The sequence below is a fragment of the Channa argus genome, chromosome 3, assembly GCF_033026475.1.
Source record: "Channa argus isolate prfri chromosome 3, Channa argus male v1.0, whole genome shotgun sequence".
Classification (NCBI taxonomy): domain Eukaryota; kingdom Metazoa; phylum Chordata; class Actinopteri; order Anabantiformes; family Channidae; genus Channa; species Channa argus.
The window spans coordinates 20,616,444-20,633,853 of record NC_090199.1 but is presented as its reverse complement, the minus strand read 5'-3'; the positions used below and the strand labels follow the sequence as shown (position 1 = coordinate 20,633,853).

At 36.1% G+C, this 17,410-nt stretch overlaps 1 protein-coding gene across 4 annotated transcripts in view; it reads left to right on the top strand.

The window, feature by feature from the left end:
* Positions 1-17,410, top strand: part of rbm20 (RNA binding motif protein 20) — a 39,557-nt gene that overhangs the window by 14,927 nt on the left and 7,220 nt on the right. For 3 of the 4 annotated variants that reach the window (XM_067497738.1, XM_067497739.1, XM_067497737.1), the window contains exons 2-7: positions 8,632-9,661; positions 10,511-10,575; positions 10,886-10,995; positions 11,837-11,937; positions 16,136-16,282; positions 17,274-17,405. In XM_067497738.1, coding sequence (XP_067353839.1) covers positions 8,632-9,661; positions 10,511-10,575; positions 10,886-10,995; positions 11,837-11,937; positions 16,136-16,282; positions 17,274-17,405 — 1,585 coding nt within the window. Of the gene's footprint in view, positions 1-1,669; positions 1,862-8,631; positions 9,662-10,510; positions 10,576-10,885; positions 10,996-11,836; positions 11,938-16,135; positions 16,283-17,273; positions 17,406-17,410 lie in introns of those variants that run through there. The other variant, XM_067497740.1, reaches the window with a different exon arrangement.

The following is a 17,410-nucleotide window of genomic DNA, read 5'->3' as shown; positions in this document are numbered from 1 at the left end:
TAGATTTAAGTTTTATACCAAGTCACCAAACGGCCTTGTTTTTAGAAAAATGAAATTGTCAAGGCCCAAAGAGTTCCTCCAGCTTCCCAGTAGAAATGTTTTACTTTGTGGTCAGATGCTGCCATCTGTTAGATAACTGGCATTAATACAAATATATTATTTTTTCAAGTAACTACAGATCTTTTGTGTTTGTTCAGGTGCTTGGATGCTGCAAGTCTAGTTTAAATTGTATTTTGATATACAATAGCCTATTAATTGATCTCAGTTTTAGAAATGTAGTGGTAATATAATGTGACTTATGAATTAATATAATGAAGTCATATTTTTTTATCATCATACAGTATATTTATTAGTGTTTAGGAAATAGTATCTGCAAAGGTTTGAAAGCAACTTGTTATCTCTTTGCATTTTGGGTGTGATGCCAGCGATTTTAAATATGTCATGTCAAATCTGTGATTCCTGCCTGGAAGCTAAATGGTTGTATACTGCCAAAAATCTAAAGCTAAATAATCCATATGATGTGAAAATATATATATATTTAAATATATAAAGAAATGAAAGGTGTATTTAACATTTCCTTGATATTGTTATCATCAGTTGATGAGTTATAGATTGTAAAAATAAATCATAAAAGTAAATACTCAAGATTATAATGGGCACTGTATATGAAATAGAAATTCCAAATTTACACAAATGTATTTATTTAATTGTATTTTACTAAATAGACAATTATTGGTCACTCAAACATGCCTTATGTATTCTCTTTAACACATAAAAAGAAAAAAAAACTTTTTATAACGATAAAAAAAAAAAAAAATACAGCACGCAAAGCATTACATTTGCACACAGAAAAATAAAGTTGCCATTTTGTCCGATTGCATTGTGTTTCTTTCAGTCAGTAATGTAACATTCACAGCTAAGTCGTAACAATTTTTTTCTCTGGCCTTTGTGTTTGTACCAAAAACTTTAATTGTGACAATATTATGCTCTATTTTTTATTATTAACAATTTTAGAGTTTCAGCTTTCAAGACATATAATTTTTTACTTGTTGGAGGATTTTCAATTTTTCGGTTATGTTTGGTTATTTGTTTAGAATCAACAGTTTTACTGTAACTTTAATGTAAATAGTTTGTTTTTATGTAGATTTATTTTACAATGCCCTAACCTTACCGTTATTAAGATGGTTGCGCACTTTATTTTATATTTTGCTCTGTGTCAAACACAAGGTACACACAGGAAAGAGTCCATAAAACATCTAGCTTACAATCTAAATGGACTGAACCGTACATGTGGGTGTATATTGTTTAGTTTTCTTTAAAGATTATGCCACATGCAGTTTCAAGAGGAGTGATGAAATATTAAATTTAATATCCAACAAATATTACTACTAAAGATGTTGGTAGCAGGTCAATGCTAATCAGACATTTTGCTTTTTTCTACTATTGTGAGCCTGTCTGCTTACTCCAAGTTTACATGGGTCAGATCGTGGAAGCAGCGGCTTCAGGATTGCACAACATTGCCCAAAGACCTGCTACGTAAATGCTTTCTTTCCCTTTTGTTTGTCTACCCCCATCCACACACAGACACACATGCTGACCACTTGTGACTTTTCATCACTTGCGTCTCTTCTGCCTGCCCGGTTTACACGGGGAAGCAGTGTCACTCACATAGGGTATAGGCTACTAGCAGGGATGTAATGTTAGGGTAAATGTGCCAGCATTACTCATCTTACCCTCATGTTAGCGAGTCAAGACATACAGTATTTCCATATTCGCTGGTGGGCAGAGGTCGGAATATGAACAAGGAGTGCGGACTGTAATTTGTAATAGGTGTAACTTGGATTTCTGCTGTCTTTTCAAGGTTTGTCTTTCTTTTTATACCACCAGGTGTGCGTTTTAGTGCAAGCCTGTTCTAGTGTAAGGTAAGTGATGGAATGTCTAGCCAGTTGTACTATGTTGTAGAGCTGCACACAGGCCGAATTCATAGTTGTCTGTGTAGTTGTGTAGTGTGTTTGGACGGTGTAGTAAATTTCCCTGGATCCTTCATTGGACATAGCAGACGTCCTCTAATTTGTTATTTCCTCCAATAAGCCCTGTTGACTGATTGACCCATGTGGCATTTTGTTATGGCTACAATGCTGTCTCAAACTGTGTGAATGTGTCTTTTTTTCAAAACTGTCCTGAGAAATATTGCAGTTAGTGATAGTTAGTTAGTTAGTTGATAAAAGTGTTATAACCTATATTGTGTTATTAGGCCACTATAGGCACATTTGTAGAAATACATACAGAGAGACAGTGAACGTTCATGGTTAGGGTTGATCACCATGTGGTGGAAAGCATAATTTGAAAAGCTGATAGCTGTTTATTGTTTGTTTATTTAAACATTTAGTGAATTTGAAAACATCATTACAGTATATTGCCGTGGGATAAAATGTTGAGCATTAAAATAAGGAATGTGTTTAGCAGGGTCCCCGTTAAACAGTAGGCCTATCACATTTTATAGTCATGCTTTTAATGCCTAACATTAGGGTTGGCACTGAATAATAAGTGGCCGACAGGAGTTAAAAAGTCATTTTTAGTATCACAGTGGTTAACTATAATATATGATTTGTTCTTTTACTAGATTAAAATAGAAAAAAAGTCTGGACAGGCAGAATTGGCAGTAGAAATTAGATGGATGGGGGGTCAGATAAAATGGGGCTAAGCAGAAAAAGTTTTTTTTATATACAGTAGTTTCAAAATCCCATGTAACTACCCTTAAATTTAAATGTCATTACATCCATTGGTAACACTTATAGGTTAAATTTATAATATAGGCAGGGGAATGTATGTTCTTGATTGAAACAGACATAACTTTAGGTGTTCTTTTTAAAAATACTACGTAAATAATTTGACTTCTGCGCCTTATGAGCTAGACGTTACAGTAAGGTGAGCTGTAAAATTATAGTACTCTCAACTCAAATACAAATTAGATAGATAAACTTTACGCATTAGTTAAAAGGTCCATATACGAAATACACACACACATACACACACACACAACAATCTTTTCACTAATTTTTATGTTATAGATTTATTAGAAAACTAGGATTTGTACACTTAATTTTCTTATGAATTGTAAAATTAAATAAAGTACATTAAGGTATGCAAATTTGTTTTCTTGCATGAATTATTACTGGACCACATGAAGCTATTCTTAAGACTGAGCTAATACTGAGTTTGGTGGTGCAGACGCTCCACTATGCCATAGCTTTGACTGTGACTGTGGCTTTTTTTGGCTGTCAAAGGTACAGTCCATTAACACATGAAAAAAAAGACTAGTGGTCAAAACATCACAGCCGAAAATCTTCTTAGGAAATGTAAATGTTGTCTTCCAATTATTTTTTTATTTTATCACAGTTTACTCTGTGAGAAGCAACATTACATGGTTGCAGTGGAACTGAAAATAACAAGAACTTGCACACTTAAATAGACCTCATTCCAGTCATTCTGCTTCAGCTTAGAGGTTTGGTGAATTAAATATTTGTTACTTTTTGCAACTAATTTAAAGACTTGTAGTTCTGTGAACCCCCTGAAGACACAGAAGAGCCTTCTTTACAGAAAACCAATTTTGCTGTTATGCTGTGTATATTATTTAATACATTAAAATAATTGTTTTCTTGGCTTAAAACATTTCTGTAGCAAGTTTATTATTAAACTGCAAAATTGTACAGCAGCCTCGATTTGGTGCATTCAGTGTTAGCAATTAGCAATTGATGGTGAATTTAAGTTTTTTTAATCAACAAGAAAAATGTTAGTGTTGGCATTTCAAAAGAAAAAATACATTTTTTATTCCAAGGTTTAAAGACATACAATCAACACTTTGCTACCCTGCTCTCTCCCCAAAAGCAGGGATTAAACACATGTAGAATCATTGGAATCATTTAGTTTTCCAAAAAGTATAAAGCACATTTAACTTTTCCGGCCTCTTATTGCTACCTGTCCCAACTTTTTGTTGTGTAGCTCTCATGAAATCCAAAATGAGCCAATATTTGGAAAGGCATTTCAAAATTTCTCATTTTCAACATTTGATATGTTATCTATATTCTATTGTGAATAAAAAATAAGTTTATGAGATTTGTAAATTATTGCATTCCTTTTTTATTCACAATTTGTACAGTGTGCCAACTTTTTTGGAATCGGGTTTGTACTTGAACATTATCTACTATAGTGTTGCTATATTATTAAAACAATGCAATGTATTACACATATTTAGCCATCTTCTCCAGTATTTTCTAAGGGTACTTATAGTTAAAGCTTTTCTCTATTAATAAACGCTTACTTTAAAAACACCAGCATTACTTTTATAAACTCTTCTCTTCTACGCCTGTTTGAAGTTTATTTCATAACTATTGTCATCACGAGATTGGTCAGAAGTGTCTATCCACTGTGCCAACTGCCAAAGTCCTTATTAGTCTATTAAGGAAACTGTGTCAGGATGTCCGTGGACAACTCTAGTATTTATAGCTTTGACTCATAAGTTGGAATGGTGTAAGTTTATCTCTCCATCAGCATGCTTGTTCACTCTGGATGTGCACAATCAACAGCAAAATTGTCCAAAATAAGCCTAGTATGTTAACTACATGTGCAGCTCCTTAGACTGTGGTATGTGATCTTAGACGAGTAGAGGTCTGTGGTAACTCTTTGCTGTTATAGGCGTCAAAAATATAAAAAAACTAACCTCGCAAATATACTCATATTTTCTTTAACTCACGGTATATATGTGTACCAGTAGTTTAAGTTATGTTCTAATAATTCAATAATAATAAAACTTTTAAAAGACTTTTATAAAACAGCACTAAACTATTTTGTAAAACTACACTAAACAGTGTGAAAATGTAGCAAATGAATTATTGATCTAAAATGTTTATCATATTCTTGTTCTTTGTTTTTTTGTAGTATATTTTAACTTCAATGAGGTCGGTTGATTGGTTATTTTATCAAACCACACTAGGTTTTCACCAAATCTGTTACTAGGGTTTCATGTATCAATTTATTGAGGCAACTGTGAAATAAATAAATAATGAAATTTTGTTTTCAAAATTTTTTAGCCATTACAATAAAATGAATTCAGCTAAAACGTTTGTACGTTGTAATTAGTCCAGCAAATCCTTAAAAATGTCTTAACATTAGAGCACCCCGGCTCCCAGTGCATCAAACCTACATTGTGTAGTTTAGTGACAGATGTAATCTGAAATTGTAAATTGAAACCTAGCAATTCATGTTTTAACATTAGGTCAGAATACAAAATTATTTAGTAATTAAAATGGAAAACCAAATTAACTTTAATTTTCCAACTCAGGGGTTGTTAATTGTTGTGAATTCAGGTGTATGATGGATGGTTGTCAAGTGGCAGTGTCATAAACTATAAAATTAAAAAGTTAAATGAAAGATGCTCTTATGATCATGATGATCATGCTGACTGAATAAAGAAAGCCTCAGTCTTTCAGGCATCTGTTTTGATTTGCAGACACTAGAATCATAGTTTTGTGGCAGCATTTTGAGCAGCTGCGTGAGTAAGAACACTAGCTAAGAGGTACAGTGAATTAAATTAGCCTTGAAAAAAATTAACTGGTGATGAAAGAGAGGAAAGACTCTAGTTTGGCAATACCTGGAAGAAGAGTTTTAATACTGATTTTATCTATTTATCAGAGTTTCAGGGTTTGCTCGATGCCTTAGGTATGAGGTATACATTGTTTGCCTGTGCTGGCCATCTGCTAGTTTATCACTCTGGCCTTGTTTGCTAAAGCAAACTGTAATGGTGCATTCATAAATGCAGTATGTCCTACTAGCTTACGAATCACGTGTTTTGCCTTTTCTTCTTTTTAAATTTACAATTCATTCACGTCGGGTAGTAAACTGCCTCAACATGATACTGATAACTTACATTACATATCTTGAAGGGCTTGAAATTAAAACTTGCCTGCTTGCCCAGGGCAAGAAACTTTATGTTCAGGTAAGTGGAATGTGTCAATGTCATGGCAAAAATGACAATATCTGGTCTTAGACACTTCAAGTGTAATTAGTAAAGAAGCTTCAACATCCAGGACGTCTTTTAGGGTTTTATTATCTCGACAGAGTTTCAATTCTCCATCCTATGCAGTTCTAAACTTCATCCATCACACATTACTTTTATAACCTTCTGTCTGGGCAGAACATTCTCCACCCTACTGCCCCCAGCCCCTTTCTCCTTTTATGAAAACCTTTTCCCTTTTCAGCTCTTTGATAAGCACGTATGAGCATGGAGTGACTCTGTGTCAGAGACAGTGTGGGATGGTCTGCTGTTAGACAATAACTGACCTTGAAGCAGTTCTGCCAACACTTCAAGACAAAACATATATATGAGACAAAGTTGGAACAACATACAATTTTTTAAACATTCCTCAAAAGTACACTGAGTACAAGTTGCTATTTTAACTAGGTAAAATGCTAAGGATTAAATGTAATCATCATTTAATAATACTTGATTTTCCATCACAGTCAATCAAACCAAAAATAATTGTGATGGTCTGCAGTATTTCCCCAAACATCGATTTGTTTGGTGTCACTCTACTACAATATCAACACCGACTGCCACATATTGATTTCCTATTTTTGTAACTACTTAAATTGGTTAAAATCTTACTTCACCGTAGAGCTGTGAGCAGTGTGTTTGATCTTAATATTGTATTTATCTTTTAATGCATTATTCAAAGCCCCTACCCTCACCAATGTAATGCCAAGTTTTAAGCTGAAAAATATATTGTTTGTGAATCAGGCACTTCAGTATTTGGATCAATTAGTTTTTAAATATAACGTGTAAATTCAGACTACAAATGTTATATTTTTGTAGTAGATACACATTTAATCAACCTTTAATTTTCTGCTGCTCATCTCTGGTTTGATCATGACCTGTGATCAGTACATTATATATGCTTTACTATAACACCATAGAATTTTTGCCATCTCAATTAACAAAAAATACAAACACAACATTTAAATTTTTAAAACAAACACTCACATCTGAGGACAAACTTCATAATTGATTCAAAACTAAAACCCTTACAACAGTTAACACTTGATGCTTTTTTTATGACCCTTTTATGACGCCCTTCTGCCAGCTGAGCTGCAGTTGCCCCAATTTATTATTATTTTGAAATAATAATTTTGAAAAGTAGAGATTATATGTTATTACCAAATGAACATATTTTTCATTTGGTAATATGTATTTATGTTATGTATGTTATATATTAAGACAAGCAAAATAACTGTCCAAACCCCTGTTTTAATGTCATTTTTAATTTGCTTACGTTTTCTAATTTCGGGCCGCTGTAGTTCAGTTGCTAAGGCAGTCGTCCAAGGACCACAGGGTCAATGGTTCAATCCCCGGTCCTGGCTACATGTCCTTGGTGAGGCACCGAAGCCTAAGTTGCTTTCGTGGTTGCTTTCAGTTGAACACCTTGCAAGGCAGCCACCGTCATAGGTGTGTGATTGGGTGAATGGGAATCAAAATTGTAAAGAATAAATGGCAATTTACCATTTACCATCTCTAATTTGGACAAGTAAGTTTGACTTTCAAGTAAAACATCTCAGCTATATGCCTGAAGGGCAACTGGTTGAAAAGCTTAATGTCAAGCCCTGTTGTGTTTGTCAACACATGTCATTGAAAAACCACAAAGATCATCTTTTTCTGTTTTAGTTTATAATTGCTTCTCCTTGGTTTCTGCTTGAGTTAAAATGCTAGAGATTGATTCTCACCCAGCTGTAGCTGAACCAAATCACCGAGTATTTGCATAAAGCTCCGCTTGCTTCAGCTTCCTCCTGTTGGCAGCTGGTCTCCTGTTGAATCTGAGGTGCACAGTAGGTGGTACTCAGCAGCACAGCTGGCTTTCTATTGGCAATGAATGGACAGCTGCTGTATGCGTGAAAGCCCTGTAAGGAACATAGTTGTGTGAGTATGAGGATATTATACCTTCTAACAAGCATTTTAAACAACAATGAAAAAGCTGTTAGGTGCTGAACAAAAGTCACTTCTAGTTTTAGGATAAATAAAGTTAGCTGATTTAACTGGAAAGTTGTACATTTTGTATATTGATTTATTTATTATTACACACCAGGTTCTTTTTCATACATTTGCAAACATTTCTAACATTCTGTTTTCACTTTGTCCTAGTAGGGTATTAAGTGTAGATTAATGAGAAAATAATGAATTTGAACATCTGCAGTATTAGGCAGCAACATAACATCATTTAAAAAAGTGAAGGGTGTCTGGAAATGTTTTGAATGCACTGTACAGTATATGCTGTCCCAGCTCTTCCACTTTCTCTTTCTCTCGTGAAAACGCACATTCAAATGCTTGTCAACTTTTGTCTTTAGGCTGTCTTGAAGTACCACTTGTTTGCCCAAAAAAAGATGAACCGCACACAGCAGTTCAATTGGACAGAGCAGTTCAATTTTGTCACCTTTTGTTCTTTGATTTGGCTTTGTATGTCATTGCCTATTGACAGAAATGTTCATTTCTCAGTTACTGTGTGACATTTGGCAGCCCAAGTGAATTTGTCATTTCAGAACATTTTAAACCAAGATGCTTTAAAATGTTTTTTTCCCTTACAGCATCATTGCAGGTTCTGTGGAGAGCACCGATAAGAAAAGTCACCAGGTGAGTGGCCCATTGGCAGGAAGCGCGCAGGTGGGGCCTCAGCAGCAAAACCAACAGCTTCTCCTGACCCCAGCCAGCCTCCAGCTTGCTCAGCTCCAGGCCCAGCTAACCCTTCATCGCCTTAAACTGGCTCAGGGTGGCAATACAGCCAATGCCGCCAGTGTTCTCAACCAGGTACTTTCCAATGTCACCATGTCCCATCCCCTGTTTAATCAGCTACAGACTTCAACTATAGTTGGAAATCCACAAGGAGCGTTCCCCACAGGAGTTCTAGGTTTTCCCGCTTCGAATTCAGCTTTGGGGGCCGTAGTGGGTGCGGGATTCAACCAAAACCCAGGGAATGTAAGACTGAACCATCCTGGTGGAGGTGACACAGTGAGCCAACAAGGTGGAGAGTATAGTAAAAAGTCAGGGTCATCATACCCTTGTGATACTGACAGGCGTCTTCAATATAACTTAGTTAGAGGATCCTCAGCTAGTACTGCTGAAAAGTACAAAGTGATTAACACGCAAGCAAAAAATAATGTTGGTTTTCAGAGGGATTCCTATGGGCAGGATATGCAGGGGCATCAACATGTTTTCAGTGCCAATGAGCAGAACATCAGTGGTTGTAACTCCACAGGCCATAATGAGCAATGGAAGAGCCCAGTTAGCTTGAATCACTCTGGAAAAGTGGATATGGTTTCCAATGCTTCTACTTTGTGGACAGCGGCTGGGCAGCCAATCCATTCCAGAACGGAACTGTATAACCCAGAGGAGCCAACCCCTGAATCCAAGTTCAATCCTAGTAGTGGGGTTTCATCTTTTGGGTCAAGTGGCACTCTGGGATTTGTGGGCTACCCGCCCCTGCATGGACGTGAGGAAACAAAATCTTCAGGTACCAGGACACTTCAGCCTTATCAAGTCAATGATTACCATGCTGTCACACCCACTCAACTGCCACACCAGTGTAGTATCTGTGACAAGAAGGTCTACAACCTCAAGGTAAGTGAATTAATTAGTCAAAATATAAATGCATGCTTCTTTCGGAAATTATACATAGAAACTCAACACAATTATTGACAACAAGTGCAACAATTGTCAGCCCCCTTTCAAATAAAAACAAAACCCAGAGAATTAAATCTTCAGTATGACAACTTGGAGAATTAAGCTAGTGGTAGAAAGGACTTAAAGTCAATCCACTACAGTTTGCTCAGGCCATTCTCTCACTGTTCTGCTACACTCACCCCAACTCTTCTTCTTTCTGCTCTTCTATGCTTGTTCCAGTCGTCCCTCTCCCTGGTTCCCCCTGCTCTTCTGTGCTCTGGGCAAGCCTTATTGAAACACTCTTAAAAAGCAATATCTCTGCACTGCTGCAAGTACTGTTAGAGATGTCTGGGTCACAAATGCCTTAGACAACACCTCTCCACATTAAAACAAGTTTAGAGCCCATTTTCAAGGTAATAGTGGAATAAATTCTGCATTATGTTACTTTAAGCAGTCAATCTATATGAATTTTTATGAATTCATGTGAGGTTCATTAGATTTTCAAAACGCTTAAGATTGTCATCACATAAGTTGACTAACTTTGCATTTCAGCCTGTGAATAGTTGATATAATATAGTTCAGTGTTTTGATTTAAGAAGCAGCCACTAACTAACCAATTCAAAATGTGCTCTTATGCTCATTTTGAGCAAAAGAGCTGCTCCCACCTCTGAGCTTATATAAGGGGTACTGTATGTAAGAGCCTCCAAGGGAAAGCAAGCGGTGAGCATCCAGTGGGTTTAAGCTGTTTTGGTTTGCATGGTTTGTGTGTGTTTGTGTTTGTGTGTGTGTACGTGTGTGTTTGTTTAGGACTGGGATCAGCATGTGAAGGGAAAACTACACCTGCAGAATCGAACACTGTATACAAATGAAAGGTGAGTCATTTGCAACTCTACAATTTATATGACAGATTTTAAACCTCTCCAACACACAGTTGTTTTACTGCTCAGTGACAATTTTAGATGTTAATAAAGCTAAGTGCCCTCACACCATTTATCTTTTGGTGTTTACTTTTATTGATTACATAGTTTTTAAAATTTCTCTTTTAAGATGCTGTTTATTTCCTACTCCTTGTTCTTTAAACAGCTATTTTAATGTTTATATGAATATGAGCTCTTGTCACAAGATATGAGTGAGCAAGGAAGGAGAGAGGCAGCTAAAATCAGCCTTCTATGATTGTTGCAGCTCCTCTGTGGTATCAGCTGGAGCTGGACACTACGCTGTTGGCAGGCCTTCTGATGGAACGCCGAACCTTGGAGGACTGAACTCCATGGTCCACTCAGCTGCAAGTCAGGGTAGGAAAACCCACACATCACCGCCACCAATTCAAGGCCTGTTTTTTGATGGCAATGTTTTGTTGTTCGATGTTTTTCTGAGTGCTATATATGAAACAGGGTAATGGGTGGAGTTGTGGGTATTTTTAGCGTTACGGAGACTGTTAGGCAATGTGTTTTTATAACCCGACACTGTATTTTGATACAATGCTGTTTGATGTAAAAACTTAATGGCTTGAAATCCTTTTTATCCATGGTTTATGACTTTTGTTACACACATAATTGCAAACCCAAAAAGTTGTTGATTTGTGGTAGTGCTTTTCTACACATAGCACAAATTTAACACAAAGTTCACACCTGTTCTTTTTCATACATTTAGAATCTGTCCAGTGTTTAACATATCCTTTTTGTATCCCCTTATCTACAAATAAATATTGAGAGGCACCACTTGGGTGGATGTCACAGACAGCAATAAATGAGTTGTAATTGATCAATAATTTTTCTTCTTGTTTAGAAAGTTGGTAAATAAAAGCTGTAAATAGGAAGGAAAAGTCTTTGAGTAACACTGCTTTCAGATTAGAGGTCTTTAGAGTTTATATTGTAAATGCAACAAAGAAATATAACATATAAGAAACATAACTGAGAACAAGGGACAAAGTTTACCTCATGTTAGAGACTGAAATGTTAGAGACTTTAACTCTTTGCAATGATGTATGTTTAATGACATTTCCTTTAACATGTTGTCACATTCCATTATTACAACAACAAAAAATACAAGAAAAACAACAATTTGAATATCGAACTTGAACTACAGTAGTAGTCTACTGTATAAAGGCAATTTTAAATCAAATTGTTTCCACAGATGTGTCCTCAGGATCCACTACATCATACTTGCCAGCTGCAGCCATGAAGACGTATTCCATGTCAGACACAGGATTTGCCTCACAACAGTCAGAGTCGAAGGTCAGACAATTGTTTGGGTTTTTATCTCTGGATTATTAAAGTTTGCTCTTGGCATGTAAATCAATGCTAGGGGTAAAGAAACATCTGTTTTACTAGAACATGAATCAGGCTGACCCTTAATCACAGACTATTTCATAAAACCTTTAAAGTTGTATTCTCTTCATTTATCTGTAAGTATGTTTACACTTATTCTTACTACATCCTGTATTTGTCCATGTATCGTTTGGATACACTCATTTTTTTTTTATACCCTACAGCAGGAAAATGTTTATAAGGTTTGCAGTGATGGACCCTAAATTGGTTTTGTGTCATGAATGAATCCATTCAAACAAAATATGGCATTAAATGCTGGCTTGGTTCAGATTTTTCTTATATTCTTGTCTTACCACGCAATGATTATCTAGCATCTGGCATCATCCAGAACAGTTGGCTCTAAACTAGGGTTGAAAAACAACAGCTGTTGATAGACATCCATCAAGAAGGCAGGTCTCTTCAAAATGCAAGTGATGAGTGAGGTGAAAGGCGTCTGAAATTAGCCTCAGTAAACCTAAAGAAAGCCTACTCTGGTGCTCAGGGCACAGCTTTCAACAGTCAGTTGGCAATAACATGCATACAATGCAAAAGCAAATGGCTAAGGACTGTACTGCATGACACATCTGTTCAGGATTTCATTCATAAACATTTTTCCTGTATTTGCCTTCAACTCTAATTAATCATCAGCGTTTAATTTGTACATTAAAAAGGTCAATAAACAGTACAGCTATTTATATTAAATGGGTAAAACAAGAAAATGGAATGAAAAAAATAATGAAAAGTTTCAATATAAACAGTACATATTGAGACTGACATACTTAACATCTGAGAATATGAGAAGTGATATTAAATTAAAGGGGCTGTTCCAAATTAAGAGACCATTTAAATTACATGCTAACCATGAAACCACCTCTTCAAATCTCAACAAAGTGTAAGTCTATTCAATGGAAATTTGAACTGTAAAAGTTATGTGAGAGTTGTATCTCTCGTTGGTTGTTTACTGACAAAGGTAAATCAGTAGAAAACTAATTTTAGGCTGCTACATGAGTTAATGCACACACCTGTCTAATCCAAACAGGTGGGGTTTTAATGTTGTTAAAGTCCTGAACTCACACAAATGAGCACATACATGCAGATGCATATATAATTTATGGTTTGTTTTTTTTATGCACACATAAAAGTTGAAAGATTAACACATTTAACATTTGTAGAAACATGCTGTAAGATTCAAGAAAACCTTTTTTTTGGTTGAAGTTGGACACAAATTTAAACGTAATTAATTTGTGCGATAAAAATAACATAAGATGGCTGTGACTCAGGAGGTAGAGCACACTGTACACCAACCACAAGGACTGGCGTCCTTTTGAAAGAAGCGAACCACGTACACACTCGCGCACATATAGGTATTCTGTAGTTTGCCTAAATTGTCCCACAGCCTAGCCTCAAGTAATACAGTAGCTTCATGTGACAACAGAAGAACTCATACAGAGATAAACACAGGATTACAGTTAAATGCTGTTAGGAGCAAAGCCCCTAAAGAACCGTGGGTTACACCTCCGGGCAGTGGTATATAGTTTCAGACTGGGGAGAGACTGGAAATGTGATCTGAGGGATCGGCGTGCATGTACTGTGTTGGAACGTGGGGAAAAACTGTGAAACCAGACTGACCATCTCCCTGGTCCTCTAATATGGATCTTGCTTTGTTCAAATAAACAGACACGTCCTTCAGACAGATTCCACCTAATATTAGTCAGCATGCAGTCAGTAAAACACATTGTGAAATGGTTGTTGTCCTGTATGCCATTCAAACCTAGTGCAGCAGGTCATAGTGCTGAGAGTGAGGTTTACATCACCAAAGCATATGGCTGAAAACTGTGGATGAAACTAAACATACAGCCGATTGTTATGTTAAGGTCACTTGATATTCTATATACCAAAACTTGTTGTTCTACATTTTGTAAGTCTCATCTACAAATTCGACCAAGTTTGTGTGTACTGCCTCCTTTTGAGTAGGCACAACTCTACACTTCTGTCTTCCTGGTCAACACAAACAGCAACTGTTCACAGCTTGAGTCAGACCTTGACAGTGATATCAGTGCTCTGGTCAAGCACTCTAGACTTTCAGACAGACGACATTTTACAGGTCAGACAATAGTGAGTGCAATGACCAACAACCAAGACTGTTGTTCTCTGTAATATTCCAATCCAATAAACAACTTATCCGCATTGAGTTCAACACACTGTGACCTTTATTTATTCTGGTGGTATCATTGGCACTGTCACAGGGCTGTTAATAGAATTATCACTCTTGCATCTGAAGTTGTTAATGTCAGCCTGCTGGCCAGAAACCATAATGTTGCTGCATGAAACCATGCTAATCTTTCTCATCCATAATATCTTTTGGTTGGGTATGTAGTATGATCTTTACACTTTTTCCTTAAACCCTAATTACTTTGTGAAATCTAGATTTTCTTATTTGCCATGTTAAAAAATATCCTTAAAAAAAACATGAACTCTCAATATTTACCTTTTCTGTCTTGATTTCCAAGTGGATTTTTTCTTAATACAAGATACGTGCTTTGACATGTTAAGCATGTGAGTTTTATCGTCCACTTTTTGCATTCTGCAGCTCATGGCTATTGGACCCAGTGTGAAGTGTATGTTAGTGTTGGGTGTTCCTTGAACAAAGTCCCTGTAAAAACCGAGACTCTGGCTGCTGGTCTCAAGTGAAATTAGGACCCCGGTCTGTCCCACACATGGAACTGTCTGTCAGGTCTGTCAGCCAACGAAGCAGGAAAAGGAGGAGGGGTACTGAAAAAATTGCAGTGGCAGCACAATGGTTGCAGAAATAAGACTCTGTGATTTAACGAGCTGAATTTACAACTGCTTTCTGCAGTGATGTTTAAGGAACATGAGGTGTCAGATGGTATGTGCAGTTACTAGTCTGATGATGGATATAAGTCAGTGGTCCTTGCATACAGTATATGTTTTTAAAGGTTTGGATATGTAGTTTGTTAATTATTCTGGAAAACTAAAACAGACAAATATATATATGTACTGTATATATGATGGATGCTGATCGCCATCGTATAATTTATCAAGGCTGCTGATCACCTTCTCCCAATACACTAAATCACAACAAGTTCTTGCTATGGTGGAATTACTTAAGATTGTCTTGCTCAGCTTCAGAGCAAATATTGTTCTTTAGATTCTGCGTTTTAAAAAGACAGCAGTGCAATAGATAGAACTGTAAAAAAAAAAAAGGATTCTAAAAATGGCTTTTACTCTTTCTCTTTCTGCTCTTATGCCTCCATTGGTAACATTTGAGGGAAAGTTACATAAATAAAATTACTTTTAAAACAAAAAATAAAGCACTATAAGTATTAAAATAATTAAAACACTGTAGACTGCCGCAAATAAAGTGTGTACTTGATAAAGAATGGTCATAGTGGAACATCTACCAAACAACACAGAACAGATATGATTTTTTGTCATATCTGTTCTGAAGATTCCCTTATGTCTCAATCATATTTAAAAACAAAAAGGGAGAAATGGTGATAGATGTAGAGAATTGCAGGTCACTATACTTGGCTGCCTGTAGGGATTTGTGTTAAAGGTGTTAAATGACTGGGGCCAGTCAGCTGACAAGTGTGTAAGTCCAAACAAGAAAACTTTCATTATCACCGTGGCCCTACTGCCAAAGAGCTATAAATAGATCAAATGAGGTGACCTGTATCAGGGAAGGAAAATGACATGACATCTTGTGTGATAGTGTTACACTGATGTTAGACAGACTTGTTTTATACAGTATGCTCAGACAGATTGTTTAAAGATCACGGTAAGATGAGAAGATTGGTATTGGTTCTAACTCTGTGTCTCCAGCCGAGATTCACACCATTACTGAAGCCCTGTCAGGTTTGCACACCAAAGTTAGCAATTAAACAGAAGCTTGAGACCAGCTCAGTATATACTGACCAGGGCATCAATGGCACTGTGAGTAAAGTTATTTGGATTCTTGTTTGGTGCAAGTTTGAATATTGAAAAAGTGTTATATGATGGTTGCTGACTGAATGCACCAACTGATACCAGTAGATAATTGATCTGTGTGCGGTTTAAAACTATATTCATGGTTGCTCAAGGATTGTAATCTTATGATTATTTGCAGGCATTTACACCTAGAAAGGCAACAGCTGGGCGAGTTGTTCACATCTGCAACCTTCCCGAAGGCAGCTGCACGGAGAATGATGTCATCCACCTGGGATTACCCTTTGGTAAAGTCACCAACTACATCCTCATGCGCTCTACCCATCAGGTATAGTAATGCTGATAGTTATTTGTAACATTTGTTATTTATATTTAACAAAATAAATATTCAAGAAACATTTGTCAATTTTCACAACACTAAAAATGGCATACATATAAGATTTTTAGTACTTTTTTAGCACACTCATTTCATGCATCAGACATGAAGTAAATACCAATATTTAAGCTATACAAACAGTTTTGGTTTGTGTATAATCAGCATGTGGCCCAGCTGTTTGCTACATGTTCAACAATATGACACACAAAATAAAGGGTGGGGTGACGCGTATTCGTAATCGATTACAAAATACTTCGATTTACTAAACCTGTTTATCGAAGAATCTCAAGTTGAGCTAGAAAGTAATGCTACGCAAAGATTCGGTACCTGGGACAATTTGTGACAATAAAGAAATGACCTCACAGTGCACATATTTAGTTGTTAAAGGTTAAGTAGAGCACACAAATATAAATATTTGTATTCTGAACTCACCGGATATTAATTCTTCAAGACCACCATATGATATTAGCGGGTAAGAAAATTGCCTTATGGAGCAGCTCCTTCACTGTGACTCTGAGCGAGGGTTATTATATTGAAATATAAATAATTGATAAATTGAATTTTTTATTTTTAGTAAATTAATTGTTATGTTTTTATATATATTATGTATTATATTATATTATTTAGGTGCAGCCCTACACAAAATGCTTCCACAATTTGTTTTTTTCAGTGGTACCATGAGAAATCTGGCACATTTTATTTAAAGTGGCTGTTATTGAAAAGTGACAATATCAATACTTCAGAAATTAACCTGTAATTAAAAACTCACTGAATCTTCATCATTCATCATTTGCACAATGCTATCCTGATGTGTGATATCATATACTTTATCATGACTTACTGGTAGCTTGACCATCAGTACATAAAACATCAGTTAACACAACATAGGGCATTCATATGTCAAATGTGGATTATTGTTAGCAGATTTCTGTTCTCCCATCAGGCATTTCTGGAGATGGCCTATGTTGAAGCAGCTCAGGCCATGGTTCAATATTACCAACTTACCCCAGCTATGATTAATAATCAGAAACTTCTTATACGAATGTCTAAGAGGTACAAGGAACTGCAACTAAAGGTAAG